Source organism: Symphalangus syndactylus, chromosome 6 (assembly GCF_028878055.3).
Source record: "Symphalangus syndactylus isolate Jambi chromosome 6, NHGRI_mSymSyn1-v2.1_pri, whole genome shotgun sequence".
Lineage (NCBI taxonomy): Eukaryota > Metazoa > Chordata > Mammalia > Primates > Hylobatidae > Symphalangus > Symphalangus syndactylus.
Window position 1 is genome coordinate 48,582,660 of NC_072428.2, and position 14,664 is coordinate 48,597,323.

General features: G+C 37.4%; 1 protein-coding gene across 1 annotated transcript; it reads left to right on the forward strand.

Moving 5' to 3' along the window:
- The first annotated feature begins 1,680 nt into the window (after nucleotides 1-1,680).
- Nucleotides 1,681-9,380, forward strand: OR5P2 (olfactory receptor family 5 subfamily P member 2). Its single transcript, XM_055282558.2, is given in 3 exon segments — nucleotides 1,681-2,156; nucleotides 2,159-2,635; nucleotides 8,864-9,380. Coding segments are annotated over 3 exon segments (996 nt in total). The 5' UTR covers nucleotides 1,681-1,708; the 3' UTR covers nucleotides 8,935-9,380.
- The last annotated feature ends 5,284 nt before the right edge of the window (nucleotides 9,381-14,664 follow it).

Sequence of the window (14,664 nt, forward strand, 5' to 3'; positions counted from 1 at the left end):
TTGTTACAGTGACAGCTATTTGATTTGTTCAAATAAATGTGTTTTATGTACTAATATCAATCACACTTTTTGTGTAGTAATTACATTGATATTTCAAACTACTTGAAAAGTAAAACAATAATATATTCAATTATTAATATATTTAAAATATTTAATAAATTTATGTGACCTAATTCGTAACCCTAATTAGAAATTCCCTTCTGATAAGAGTTAAATACAAATTGACTTTTTCTTTTTAAAAAATTAGCTTATTTTACTGATACATGTTGTGAAATATGTAACTAACCAAGTATCTCTCTTACATATTAGCTGTAAGAAGACATAAACGATAAAATGTTGTCCACTCATTGCCAGGAATGTTGAATGATTTAACTTTATTTATTGTATAGGTGTAGCAGGACGAGCTGTGGACAAAACCTCTCAGACACCGAGTTGTAGGAGGAAGGGCTTTATTCAGCTGGGAGCATCGGCAAGCTACAGTCTTAAAATCCGAGCTCCTCGAGTGCACAATTTCTGTCCCTTTTAAGGGCTCACAACACTAAAGATTTCACATGAAAGCGTCGTGATTGATTGAGCAATCTAGGGGATACGTGACAGGAGTTTCATGCACTGGTAGAGTGAAACAGAACAGAACAGGGAGTTTCACAACGTTCTTCTATACAATGCCTGGAATCTATGGATAACATCGGGTTCTAAGTCATGAGCTGATTTTTAACGACCAGGTTTAGGCCAGGCAGGCCCAGGCCTGGTTTGGGGTCTGGCGCTGGGCTGCCTGTCTTAGATTTCACTTCCTTGTTTTTTTCTTAAAACAGATACTGAGTATAAAAACAGTATGAGAGGGTCTCTCTCTTCCCTCATAGGTACTAAAAGAATGGGCAGTCATACTTCCTAGAGTTCATATTCTAACTCCACCATTTGGCATGTAACCTTGTACAAGTTGCATAACCTCTTTCAGATTCAGTTTATGCATCCATAAAATAATAATGAAATGAATATTATTTTATGGAAAGTGAACCAGACAAAATTCCAAGCCCTCTGCTTATCATTTAGTAGACATATAATAAGTGTTAGCTATTACTCAAGTCTTTATTACGAAACTCTATATGTATACGTATTTTTAAATACCAGTCCCTTTTGTTATTCTCAACTATCTTAAATTTTTTATCCTTTGGGCTTAAAGCCACTTTAAGTGCATTTTTGGAAACAATATGACATAGTAGGAAAAGACATTATTTGGAGGAAATTTTCTGGTGTTTGCGCTAAAAAAATTTTTAAAAACATAGACTCAGCCCAGCACTTTGGGAGGCTGAGGCGGGCGGATCACGAGGTCAGGAGATGGAAACCATCTTGGCTAACACGGTGAAACCCTGTCTCTACTAAAAATACAAAAATAATTAGCCAGGCGCGGTGGCGGGTTCCTGCTTGGGAGGCTGAGGCAGGAGAATGGCCTGAACCCAGGAGGCGGAGCTTGCAGTGAGCCGAGATCGCACCACTGCACTCCAGCCTGGGCGACAGAGGGAGACTTCATCTCAAAAAAAAAAAAAAAAAAAAGAAAAAGAAAAACATAGACTCATCATTTGATGTGAAAAATGTACTGATGTTGAATGTCTTCAGAATGACTTCTAATGGAAATGAAACCAACAAGTTTTTACTTCTTTAATGTGCTGTTCTTATCACGGGTTCATTTAGTCAGCAGCTACTTTGTCTCATGGATTCCCTGGAGGATGGGAATCACACTGCTGTGACGGAGTTCATCTTATTGAGCTTAACAGATGATCCAATCCTTCGAGTCATCCTCTTCATGGTTATCCTATGCATCTACCTGGTGACCATGTCTGGCAATCTCAGCACAATCATTCTTATCAGAATCTCTTCTCAGCTTGATCATCCTGTGTACATTTTTCTGAGCCACCTGGCTTTTGTTGACATGGGCTATTCATCTTCTGCCACACCCAACATGCTTGTGAAATTCCTCATGGAGAGAAATACAATCTCTTACCTTGGACGTGCCATCCAGCTTAGTTCAGCGTTTTTCTTTGGGACAGCCGAATGCTTCCTTCTGGCTGCCATGGCTTATGATTGCTTTGTGGCAATTTGCAGCCCACTGCTTTATTCAACCAAAATGTCCACAAAAGTCTGTGTTCAGCTACTCATAGTGCTTATATAGGTGGTTTTCTTAGCGCTTCCTCCTCTACCTTTTCCTTCCTTTCTTTATTCTTCTGTGGACCAAATCGAGTCAGTCATTTTTTCTGTGATTTTACTCCTTTACTTGAGCTCTCCTGCTCTGATACCTGTATCCCTGCAGTCATTCCCTCATTTTCTGCTGGCTCCATCATTGTGGTCACTGTGTGTGTCATAGCCGTTTCCTACATCTACATCCTCATCACCATCCTCAAGATGTGCTTCACTGAAAGGCACCACAAGGCCTTCTCCACCTGCACTTCCCACCTCACTGCAGTCACTCTGTTCTATGGGACCATTACCTTCATTTATGTGATGCCCAATTCCAGCTACTCAACTGACTAGAACAAGGTGGTGTCTGTGTTCTACATGGTGGTGATTCCCATGTTAAACCCCCTGATCTACAGCCTTAGGAACAAAGAGATTAAAGGGGCTCTGAAGAGAGAGCTTAAAAGTATTTTCTAGTGATAGCTGTTCTTTTTATAATGATTGACACAATAATATTCCATAAATAAAGTAATGAAAAGAAATTCAAGGTCTGAAATATAGCTGGCCATACATCATTACCAGCATCAAGCTTTTGTTAGTAGTGGGTGGATTTTCAGCTATCAAATAGTAAATCAGAGGCATATAGTAAATTACCTCTATAAAATTAAGTTAAATTTATAATTTAAAAAATCAAATGTGTTTATATTTAAAAAATACATAATCTACTGAAAATTCTTTTTAAGTTAGATTTTTTGAAAGAAGTTATCTGCTGTAATTTGACTTGAAGACATGAACTAAAGAGACAGGTCATCTGCTTGCTACACACCTAACAGATACTGTTGATACAGGGGTAGGATAACTTTAGCAAACACTTTCGTTTATAAATGGGGAATACAGGAGTCACATAGCAATCACTGTCCCATAACATTTATGAAAATCAACTGGATACAAATTGCCATTTTCTTGATCAGGGCCCAGTCATGGTCCCTGTTAAATAGGTTCTTTCTCTCTTGGCTCTGGCCTCTGGGCTTTTGGTTCTATCCTCTGAATCATCCTTCCCTTTCCAGAAAAACAAAACAAAACATGTTATAGCTGAATAGTCTGGATAATTGAAGAGAATGTAATAAAGAGACTATAAAATTGTGGGCAGAGCTTAGGAAAAGCTTCAAAGGTAATGCCATATTCCAGGGATAGTGATCTGCTGAAAACCTGGAGGGGCAAAAGATGTGGACAGTTACCAGAACCTGGAGAGCTGCGATGAGAGGACCACCTGTCAGGAGCTATGGCATTTGGTGGAGGGTCACAGCCAACCTAGGTGACCCAGAAGAGGAAGAGCCAGAGAAGTACCCAAGCCTTAGTCTCCTCTGTCAGTGTCTCTCAGAAGCCACAGGCAAAGGAGTCTGTTGATGCAGTCCACATAGGTCAGTCTCTTGGGGTTATGTCAAGGTGGAAATGGGTAGACCACTGTGGTCTTCTCTGACCACAGTGGGAGAAAACTAGAAATTAATTGCAAGAGGAATTTTGGAAACTATACAAATACATGGAAATTAAGCAATATGCTCCTGAATGACCAGTGGGTCAATGAAGAAATTAAGAAAGAAATTCAGAGAACTTCATGAATTTCAAAAGAACTTTCTTGAAACAAATGATAATGGAAACACAACACACCAAAATTTATGAGATATAGCAAAAGCACTACTAAGAGAGAAGTTTATAGCTATAAGTGCCTGCATCAAGAGAGAAAAAAATTTCAAATAATCTAGTGATGAATCCTAAAGAACTAGAAAAGCAAGAGCAAGCCAAATGGTAAAGTAGGATAAAAGAAATAATAATAATTAAAGCAGAGATAAATGAAATTGAAATGAAGAAAACAATACAAAAGATCAATGAAACAAAAAGTTTGTTTTCTGAAAAGTTAACTACAGCCTCAACCTCCTGGCTTCCAGTGATCCTCCTATATCAGCCTTCTGAGTAGCTGGGACTACAGGTATGCACTACCAGACTGGGATGATTTTAAAATTTTTTGTAGAAATGAGGTTTTACCATGTTGCCCAGACAGGTCTCAAACTCCTGGTCTCGAACAATCTGCCCATCCTGGCCTCCCAAAGTCTGCTTTAATAGGGACAAAGTCTCACTCTGTCACCCAGGCTGGAGTGCAGTGGTATGGTCATAGCTCACTGCAGCTTTGACCTCCTGGGCTCAAGTGATCTTCCTGCTTCAGCTTCACAAGTAGCTGGGACCACAGGTGTGCACCACCACACCTGACTAATAAAATGTGATATTCCATACAATGGAATATTATTCAACCTTTAAAAGAATGAAATTCTGATGCATGCTACAACATGGATGAACTTTAAAAACATTATGTTAAGTGAAAGAAGCCAGTCACAAAAGACCACATGTTATAAGATCCCATTCATATAAAATGTTCAGAATAGGAAAATCTATAGGCATGGGAAGGTTCGTGTTTGCCAGGGGCTGGCAGGAGGTTGGAGTTGAAAGATGAGAAGTGACTGCTAATAGATACAGGGCGTTTTGGAGTAATACAGATGTTCTTAAATTACATAGTGGTGATGATTGCACAAGTGTGAATAAACTAAGTACCACTGAATTATATAAAAGGCAAAGAAAATGAGATACACATACACAATGGAGTATATTCAGCCATAAAAAAGAATGAGATCCTGTCATTTGCAACAACATGAATGGGACCTGAGATCACCTGTTAAGTGAAATTATCCAGGCACAGAAAGAGAAACATTTCATGTTCTCACTTATTTGTGGGAGTTAAAAATCAAAACAATTGAACTCACAGACACAGAGAGTAGAAGGATGGTTACTAGAAGCTGGGAGGAATAGTGGAGGGCTGGTGGGGAGGTGGTGATGGTTAATGCATACAAAAAAATAGAAAGAATGAATAAGACATACTATTTGATAGCACAAAAGGATGACTATAGTCAGTGATAACTCAGAGTGTAATTGGATTGTTTGTAACACAAAAGATAAATACTTGAGGGAATGGATACCCCATTATCCATGATATGATTATTTCACATGCATGCCTGAATCAAAACATCTCGTGTAGTCTATAAATATAAACACCTACTATGTACCCCCAAAATTAAAAAATCAAAAATAAGCTATTTTCCAGTGTACTCAAGGAGATAAGTACAAGGATGTTTCAAACGGCATTGAAAGATACCTCATCGGAAGACATCTCTTGATTTTTACTCTCTCTTGTCCAACTGTGTTATATCTACTTCTGCCCCTTTGTTTCTTTTCTTTTTTATTATTATACTTTAAGTATTAGGGTACATGTGCACAATGTGCAGGTTCGTTACATATGTATCTATGTGCCATGTTGGTGTGCTGCACCCATTAACTCATCATTTAGCATTAGGTATATCTCCTAATGCTGTCCCTCCCCCCTCCCCCCACCCCACAACAGTCCCCGGAGTGTGATGTTCCCCTTCCTGTGTCCATGTGTTCTCAATGTTCAATTCCCACCTATGAGTGAGAACACGTGGTGTTTGGTTTTTTGTCCTTGTGATAGTTTACTGAGAATGATGGTTTCCAGTTTCATCCATGTCCCTACAAAGGACATGAACTCATCATTTTTTATGGCTGCATAGTATTCCATGGTGTATATGTGCCACATTTTCTTAATCCAGTCTATTGTTGTTGGACATTTGGGTTGGTTCCAAGTCTTTGCTATTGTGAATAGTGCCACAATAAACATACGTGTGCATGTGTCTTTATAGCAGCATGATTTATAATCCTTTGGGTATATACCCAGTAATGGGATGGCTGGGTCAAATGGTATTTCTAGTTCTAGATCCCTGAGGAATTGCCACACTGACTTCCACAATGGTTGAACTAGTTTACAGTCCCACCAACAGTGTAAAAGTGTTCCTATCTTGCAGAGTGTTTTCCAACTTGGTTCCATTCGCCCCATCATTTTCAGGTACACCAATCAGATGTAGGTTTGGTCTTTTCACATAGTCCCATATTTCTTGGAGGCTTTGTTCGTTTCTTTGTATTCTTTTTTCTCTAAACTTCCCTTCTCGCTTCATTTCATTCATTTCATCTTCCATCAGCGATACCCTTTCTTCCAGTTGATCGCATCAGCTACTGAGGCTTCTGCAATCTTCACGTAGTTCTTGAAACTTGGCTTTCAGCTCCATCAGCTCCTTTAAGCCCTTCTCTGCATTGGTTATCTTAGTTATACATTCATCTATTTTTTTTCAAAGTTTTTAACTTCTTTGCCATTGTTTTGAATTTCTTCCTGTAGCTCGGAGTACTTTGATCGTCTGAAGCCTTCTTCTCTCAACTTGTCAAAGTCATTCTCCGTCCAGCTTTGTTCCGTTGCTGGTGAGGAACTGCGTTCCTTTGGAGGAGGAGAGGTGCTCTGCTTTTTAGAGTTTCCAGTTTTTCTGCTCTGTTTTCTCCCCATCTTTGTAGGTTTTTCTACTTTTGGTCTTTGATGATGGTGATGTACAGATGGGTTTTTGGTGTGGGTGTCCTTTCTGTTTGTTAGTTTTCCTTCTACCAGACAGGACCCTCAGCTGCAGGTCTGTTGGAGTTTGCTAGAGGTCCACTCCAGATGCTGTTTTACTGAGTGTCAGCAGTGGTGGCTGCAGAACAGCGGATTTTTGTGAACCGCGAATGCTGCTGCCTGATCGTTCCTCTGGGAGTTTTGTCTCAGAGGAGTACCCTGCCGTGTGAGGTGTCCGTCTGTCCCTACTGGGGGGTGCCTCCCAGTTAGGCTGCTTGGGGGTCAGGGACCCACTTTAGGAGGCAGTCTGTCCGTTCTCAGATCTCCAGCTGCGTGCTGGGAGAACCACTACTCTCTTCAAAGCTGTCAGACAGGGACATTTAAGACTGCAGAAGGTTCCTGCTGTCTTTTTGTTTGTCCGTGCCCTGCCCCCAGAGGTGGAGCCTACAGAGGCAGGCAGGCCTCCTTGAGCTGTGGTGGGCTCCACCCAGTTGGAGCTTCCTGACTGCTCTGTTTACCTAAGCAAGCCTGGGCAATGGCAGGCGCCCCTCCCCCAGCCTCGCTGCCGCCTTGCAGTTTGATCTCAGACTGCTGTGCTAGCAATCAGCGAGACTCCGTGGGCATAGGACCCTCCAAGTCAGGTGTGGGACACAATCTCCTGGTGTGCCGTTTTCTAAGCCCGCTGGAAAAGCGCAGTATTAGGGTGGGAGTGACCCAATTTTCCAGGTGCCGTCTGTTACCCCTTTCTTTGACTAGGAAAGGGAACTCCCTGACCCCTTGCGCTTCCCGAGTGAGGCAATGCCTCACCCTGCTTCGGCTTGCACACGGTGCGCTGCACCGACTGTCCTGCACCCACTGTTTGGCACTCCCTAGTGAGATGAACCCGGTACCTCAGATGGAAATGCAGAAATCACCCGTCTTCTGTGTCGCTCATGCTGGGAGCTGTAGACCAGAGCTGTTTCTATTCGGCCATCTTGGCTCCACCCTGCCCCTTTGTTTCTATTCTTAGTAAATGAGATCTCTATTCACTCAATCAGGCCATAAAATGTGGAATAATCCTTGATACCTTTTTTTTCATACATGCTCCTTTTCCTGGGGTAAAGGATCACATCCTCTTTAAAATAATTGAAATGGAGGGTTACAGGGTGACTAAATATATAATGGGAGTAGACAACTGGGAAAGTGGCTATCTTTGTGGAATAAATGTCTTGCATACTTTGCAGATCCCTCCAATAGGCATATTCTGCACACACACACACACATTTCAATCCTAAAGGACTGCTCGAAACAATAAGAAACCAGGTATTATTTTTAGGGACTAAGTATTAATTAGATATGAACCGAAGAGTTAGGGACACAAATTTTAGTGACTAACATGTGAAGTGAGTGAATTAGGAAATTAGATGTAAATAATGGATCAGCATTATAAAAAAATGTTCCCTAGGTATGAATGAAATACATTATACAAGGATAGGCGAAGATAGCCTAGACATATCAGCTCTCACAATTACTTTAATTTGAGGATAAAGTAATTTCTCAGAATAATTTATTTTTTCTTCTTCAAGATAGTCAATCTGTAAGGAGTTGAACATGCAATAATCAAAACCATTTCTTAGTCAACCACACTATTACATTTTAGCCTTAGAATACATCATTGATGCCACATGTGAATTATCTCAGTGGACTGTCATATGATAAATTTTACTAGAATTGAGTGTGAATTCTCAAGTTCTGACATCTTAACTAGGCATAGGACATGAATAAGAAGATTATTGTTTAGACATAGACCCAAATCAGAAATGAACCTTCTATTTCAAAAAACATAGATATATGAAAGATAGAAATAAAATTAGAGTAGGTACATAAGTGCTCATATAGCATGTCAAGAAAAGTGGTATGTGGAAATATGGACTTTTGTCAGTTTCCAGCTCTGCCCCTTGTGTATGGCACCTTAAGCAAGTTATATACAATCTTGGATCTTTAGTTCTATTACTTTACAAAGAGAATATTATTATACACTTCACAATTGTCTTGTTTTAAATTATGTCATGTATATAAAAACACCAAGCTCTGTTTATGCAACAACCAGTTGCTTAACAATTGAAAATTTCCTTGATGTAACTGACTTAAATCCCAGTTGCTTAACTACTGAAAATTTCCTTGATGAAACTGACAGATATTTCTGTATCTGTGACCCAGGACAAATATTGTCCATTGATGCATATTTCAACAGTAGGTATGGAAGCCAGGCAATTTTCACTGTGCAATAAAATTATGCTTATGCTAAGTTTGATACACTTGGGATATATCACCTTAAGTATATTATCTGTTTGGGGAAATTACACTGACAATTCATAGCAATTGAAAATTGCATGTACACATAATTATGTAAAAGTGTGTGTCTAAAGTATTCTCTAAATCAGGGGTTCCATTAATCCTTTCATTTCATTATTCCAAAAAGGAATCACTACTTTTGGCTGTCATTTCAGTTCCTAAAAAATTATTTTAAATCTATATGTACCTTGTTGAGAAGCTCACTGTGACTAATGAATGATCCAAGAGAAAGGCTTTAATGAGTAAAAATTGCCCAAATTCCATCAGGGAGAATAAATTGCTCCTAACACGTCCCACACTAGCATTTTATCATATTACTTGAACAAGACCTGTAATATTTTAAAATCTTCCTTAAATTATTTGTTTTTAAGGAAGCCTTTAAGATTTTATAGAAGAAATAATATGTGTAAAGTTTGCTCGAAGCAATCAAATGCTAAGTAAAGGAATGTGTAGAGGTATAGATTTTATATATTTTTGTATATATTTTTAAATGACAAAAATTATTTTTAAGTATCTGAGTATGTAAAAAAGTTATGCAAGAATATTCTTTACATAACTTATCTTACTACTATGAACATTTGAAAGTGCCTGAATGTCCACTGAATTTAATGTTACCTTCAAAGTATGCAATGCTATGGAACTATTAAAAAAATGAAATTGATTTACATGGATTCCACAAAATATTAAGAAAAAAGCAAGTTACAGAAAGTATAAATGGTGTGTTTAATACATATTTTTGTTAAGGAACAACGTGGCTGCTGTTTTTAACAGCAAAATATGTATTTTTGTTTTAAACAATAGCAAAATATCTGTATTGCTATAATTTCAAAATTTGTATTTTACTTCCATAATCATTAACTAGTTCCCTTTAATGCCTCTCTGTTCTTGTCTTATGAAACTTGTTTTTTTTTTTTTTTTTCTGAGATGGAATCTCGCTCTGTCGCCCAGGCTGGAGTGCAGTGGTGCGATCTCGTCTCACTGCAAGCTCTGCCTCCCGGGTTCACGCCATTCTCCTGCCTCAGCCTCTCTGAGTAGCTGGGACTACAGGTGCCCGCCACCATGCCCGGCTAATTTTTTTTTTTTTTGTATTTTTAGTAGAGACGGGGTTTCACCGTGGTCTCGATCTCATGACCTCGTGATCCGCCCGCCTTGGCCTCCCAAAGTGCTGGGATTACAAGCGTGAGCCACCGCGCCTGGCCCGAAACTCGTTTTTATGAACATAATCTCCCTTATCTCTTTAAGAACTTTAATTATAATTTATATTATGAATACATTTTTCCTTGAGTATAAGTTCTATTTTGTTTCCCTCTTAGGAATTGTTGTTTTTCATCTGTTGTGTGACTATCAATTTTGTGCTCATCTTTGCTGCTGATATTTTCTGCTTTATTGCCCACAACCTCTGCTTGTAGGGGAAAATGCAGAAGCATCAATTTTCTTATAGATTTTAGCTAAAGTTGGAAAAGAACAGGACATACAGTCAGGAAGTGTGCTATTGTCTGGTCTTCTGTGCTTGACTCCTTTTCTCCAGAGTGCTGATGAGGCTTGGGTAACATAATGCTGTCATTGATGCTTGGTCATTAGGAGGAGATGTGATATAAGAGCTTGGTAAGCACTTTGGGAGGACAAACAGGGAGGATTGCTTGAAGCCAGCAGTTCAAGATCAGCCTGGGCAACATAGCAAGACCACATTTCTATAATAAAAATAATAATAATAATAAATAAAAGCAGAGCTTGGTAAAGCCGTCTAGCTGCTCCCACTGAAGCACCACAGCTAAACCATTTGTTGGTTGCCCTGGTGTCCTTTCAGCTTCTGAAACATTTGTTAGTGAACATTCCTGGTGTTGGGCCCACTGGTTTTTGACATTATTCTTTTATTGGCACACACACACATTCTGGATATATTTTTCTTCTGATTGTACTTCTCTGAGTTTTTAAGATGTTTCTCATTGATCCGGGAACACAACTCACTCATTTATCATTTAAAACATATATCTATTTTAAAAATATATATGCATAGTATATGTACATATACGTGTTTCTATAATTAAGTTTGCTCTAAATTTGTATATGTTGATACACTAAATAATAAGATTATATAATGTTCCAACACTATATATAATTTCTTAGGTTTGTTGTAGTGTTGAAGGTTATTGCATGTGCTCTGTCCTCTTAAACCTGAAGCCTTTCAAAAACAGATGTATATTTTAAAATATCTACATAATTATAAAGGAAAAGCATTGAAAGAGAAATAAATTTATAATACTATTTTCCTTCCACAAGATTTATAATTGGTTAGTTAGAAATGCAGAGACAATATATTTCTACTTTATAAATCTGTGTGTAGAATAAACATACACATCCCCAAATTTCTCAATGTCTCCTCAGATTTTTATTTTTAAATAAAGTTTGTTAATTTACATTATAGTAGAACATAAAACATTTCCTATAGTTTTAAAAATGTACTGTTGTAACTGCATAAGATTAAGTAAAAATTAATCTACTTCTATGTCATGTAAGTCATTTGCATAGTTTGTTTTCTCTTATTCTTTTTAATCATGTTGGCCAAGCTTTTTCTATTTGTCAAAACATGCTATAATGGAGTAGCTTTTATCAGAATGATACTCCTGCCAAGAATACATATGTGCTTGCTAAAACTAAAGACAAAAACTGTTTTAAGGCATTAGAAAGCAACCAAAGCAAGAAGGTTTTGGAGGAGCCAAAATCTTAGAAAAAGAGGAAAAACAGATTGAGGTGAACTTGAGATACTCTGTCACATTTCCTCGCAGCTTGAGACTGAGAGACAAGCAGAAAGTAGTGATTCTGAGTTGGCAGCCTCATGGGATAAAGTAGATAAAAATTAGTTTAATAATACTATGGCTAGAAGAAGAGGAGAAACTAATACCCTAGAGAAATGAATATCAGATGTAAGCCTTTTTGTTCTGAAGGCACTTGTAGATTCTGAAGCTACACAAAGGGAAAGGTGAAGAAAATTTTAAAAAGCATCTATGAAGCTAAATAGATAATTAGAGATTTAAGCAATCTTATGAAGCTGAGAATACAAAAGTTAAATTTCAGAGCCTGTCAAAGAGACATCCTTGTAAAAACATCAAGCATTCCATTGGGATTCCTTAAAGAATCTCAGTTCAGCAGAGAAGCCAAATCTATAAAACAAACATGAAATAAGCAATAACTGAAATTGAGAACTCAATAGATGAATTGAACAGCAGATGACACACAATAAAGGGAGGATTAGTGAACTGTAATAAACGTCTGTAGAAAATATATAGTCAGAAACATGAAGAGAAAATAGAATGTGAGGAAAAGAGCATAAGATAGTTTAAATTTTTTAAATTTATTTATTTATTTATTGCGACAGAGTCTTGCTCTTTCACCCAGGCTGGAGGGCAGTGGCGCTATCTTGTAAATATTAGAATAATTTAAATAATCTCAGGATTTATATCTTTATTTCAACATTCAATCTGTTAAAAATTAAATTGTAGATTTCACTTTCATCTAATGCTTATAGTTCATGAAATATTTCCAAACATATTACATTAAGCATTGAGAATATTAATGGCCATTATCTTAAAATCCCAGATACTCAAAGAAAACAGTGACTCAGTTTAGAATATGGTTAGCACTCACATTTGCATCATTTGATCAATTCAGGTTGTTGAATGAACACTTACAGTAATGATGTTTTTGAGACTCTGATGAGAATCAGAATGGCCAAAGTGATTGACTTTATGTTACTATTTAGCACTGTCCAATTTGCCTCTATTTCTCATCACTTTGCATAGTTTGCAAATATTTTCTCCCATTCTATAGGTTGTCTATATACTCTGTTAAGAGTTTCTTTTGCTGTGCAGAAGCTTTTTAGTTTAATTAGATCTCACTTGTTCATTTTTGTTTTTGTTACTATTGCTTTTGAGGACTAAGCCATGAATTCTTTGCCAAAGGCAATATTGAGAGGTTATTTCTTAGGTTTTCTTCTAGGATGTTTGTAGTTTGAGGTCTTACATTTAAGTCTTTAATCCATCTTGAGTTAGTTCTTGTATATGGTAAAAGGAAAGGATCCAGGTTCATTCTCCTGCAGACGGCTAGCCAGTTATTCCAGCACCATTTATTGCATAGGAAGCCCTTTTCCCATTGCTTGTTTTTGTTGGCTTTGTCAAAGGTCAGATGGTTTTAGGTTTATGACTTTATTTCTGGGTTATCTATTCTGTTCCATTGGTCTATATGTCTGTTTTTGTATCAGTACAATGCTGTTTTGGTTACTGTAGCCTTGTAGTATAGTTTGAAGTGAGGCAGTGTGATACCTCTGGGTTTTTATTTTATTTTATTCTTTTTTTTTTTTTTTGCCTAGTATTGCTCTTGCTATTTGGGCTCTTTGTTTGGTTTCATATGAATTTTGGCATAGCTTTCTCTAATTCTGTGAAAAAATGGCTTTGGTAGTTTGATAGGAATAGCTATGTGTAAATAGCGTTGGGCAGAATGTCAGTTTTAATAATATTGATTCTTTCAATCTGAGAACATGGATTTTTTTTTTCCATTTTGTGTCTCTTAATTTCTTTCAGCAGTGTTTTGTAGTTCTGCCTGTAGATATCTTTCATCTCCTTGGTTAGCTGTTTTTGCTAAATGCCTTCATCAAGAAATTAGAAAGATCTCAAGTTAACAATCTAACATTGCACCTAGAGGAACTAGAATTCTTTAAAAAGCCAGCCCCAAAGCAGAGAGAAGAAACAAAATAACTAAAATTAAAGAAGAACTGAATAGGATTAAGATGCAAAAATCCGTACAAAAGGTCAATGAAACAAAAAATGATTTTTGAAAGAATAGACAAGATTGATAGACCATGAGTTAGATTAATAAGGAAAAAAGCGAAGATCCAAATAAGTACAATCAGAAAAGACAAAGGTGACATTACAGTAAATCCCACAGACATAGAAAAGATCCTTAGAGACTATTATGAACAACTCTATGCATACAAACTAGAAAATCTAGAGGGAATGGATAAATTCCTAGAAACGTATAACCTCCCAAGATTGAGCCAGGAAGTAAGTGAAAACTTGAACAACCAATAACAAGTTCCAAAATTGAGTCAATAATAAAAAACAGCCAAAAAAAAAAAAAAAAAGGCCTGAACCAGATAGAGTCACAGCAAAATTCTACCAGACATACAAAGAACTGATACCAATCCTACTGAAACTATTCCAAAAAATCAAGGAGGAGGGTCTCTTCCCTAACTCATTCTATGAAGCCAACATCAGCGTGATACCAAAATTTGGCAGAGACATGGCAAAAAGAGAAAACTTCAGGCCAATAACCCTGATGGACATAGATGCAAAAATCTAGCAAACCAAATCCAGCAGCACATCAAAAAGTTAATACACCACAATCAAGTAGGCTTTATTCCTAGGATGCAAGCCTGGTTCAACATATGAAATTAATAAATGTGATTCACCACATAAACAAAATGCAAAAACCACATGATTATTTCTATAGATGCAGAAAAAGCTTTCAGTAAAATCCAACATCCCCTCGTGATAAAAACCCTCAATATACCAGGCATCAAAAAAACATACCTCAAAATAATAAGAGCTATCTATGACAAATCCATAGCCAACAGCATATTGAATGGCAAAAGCTGGAAGCATTTCCCTTGA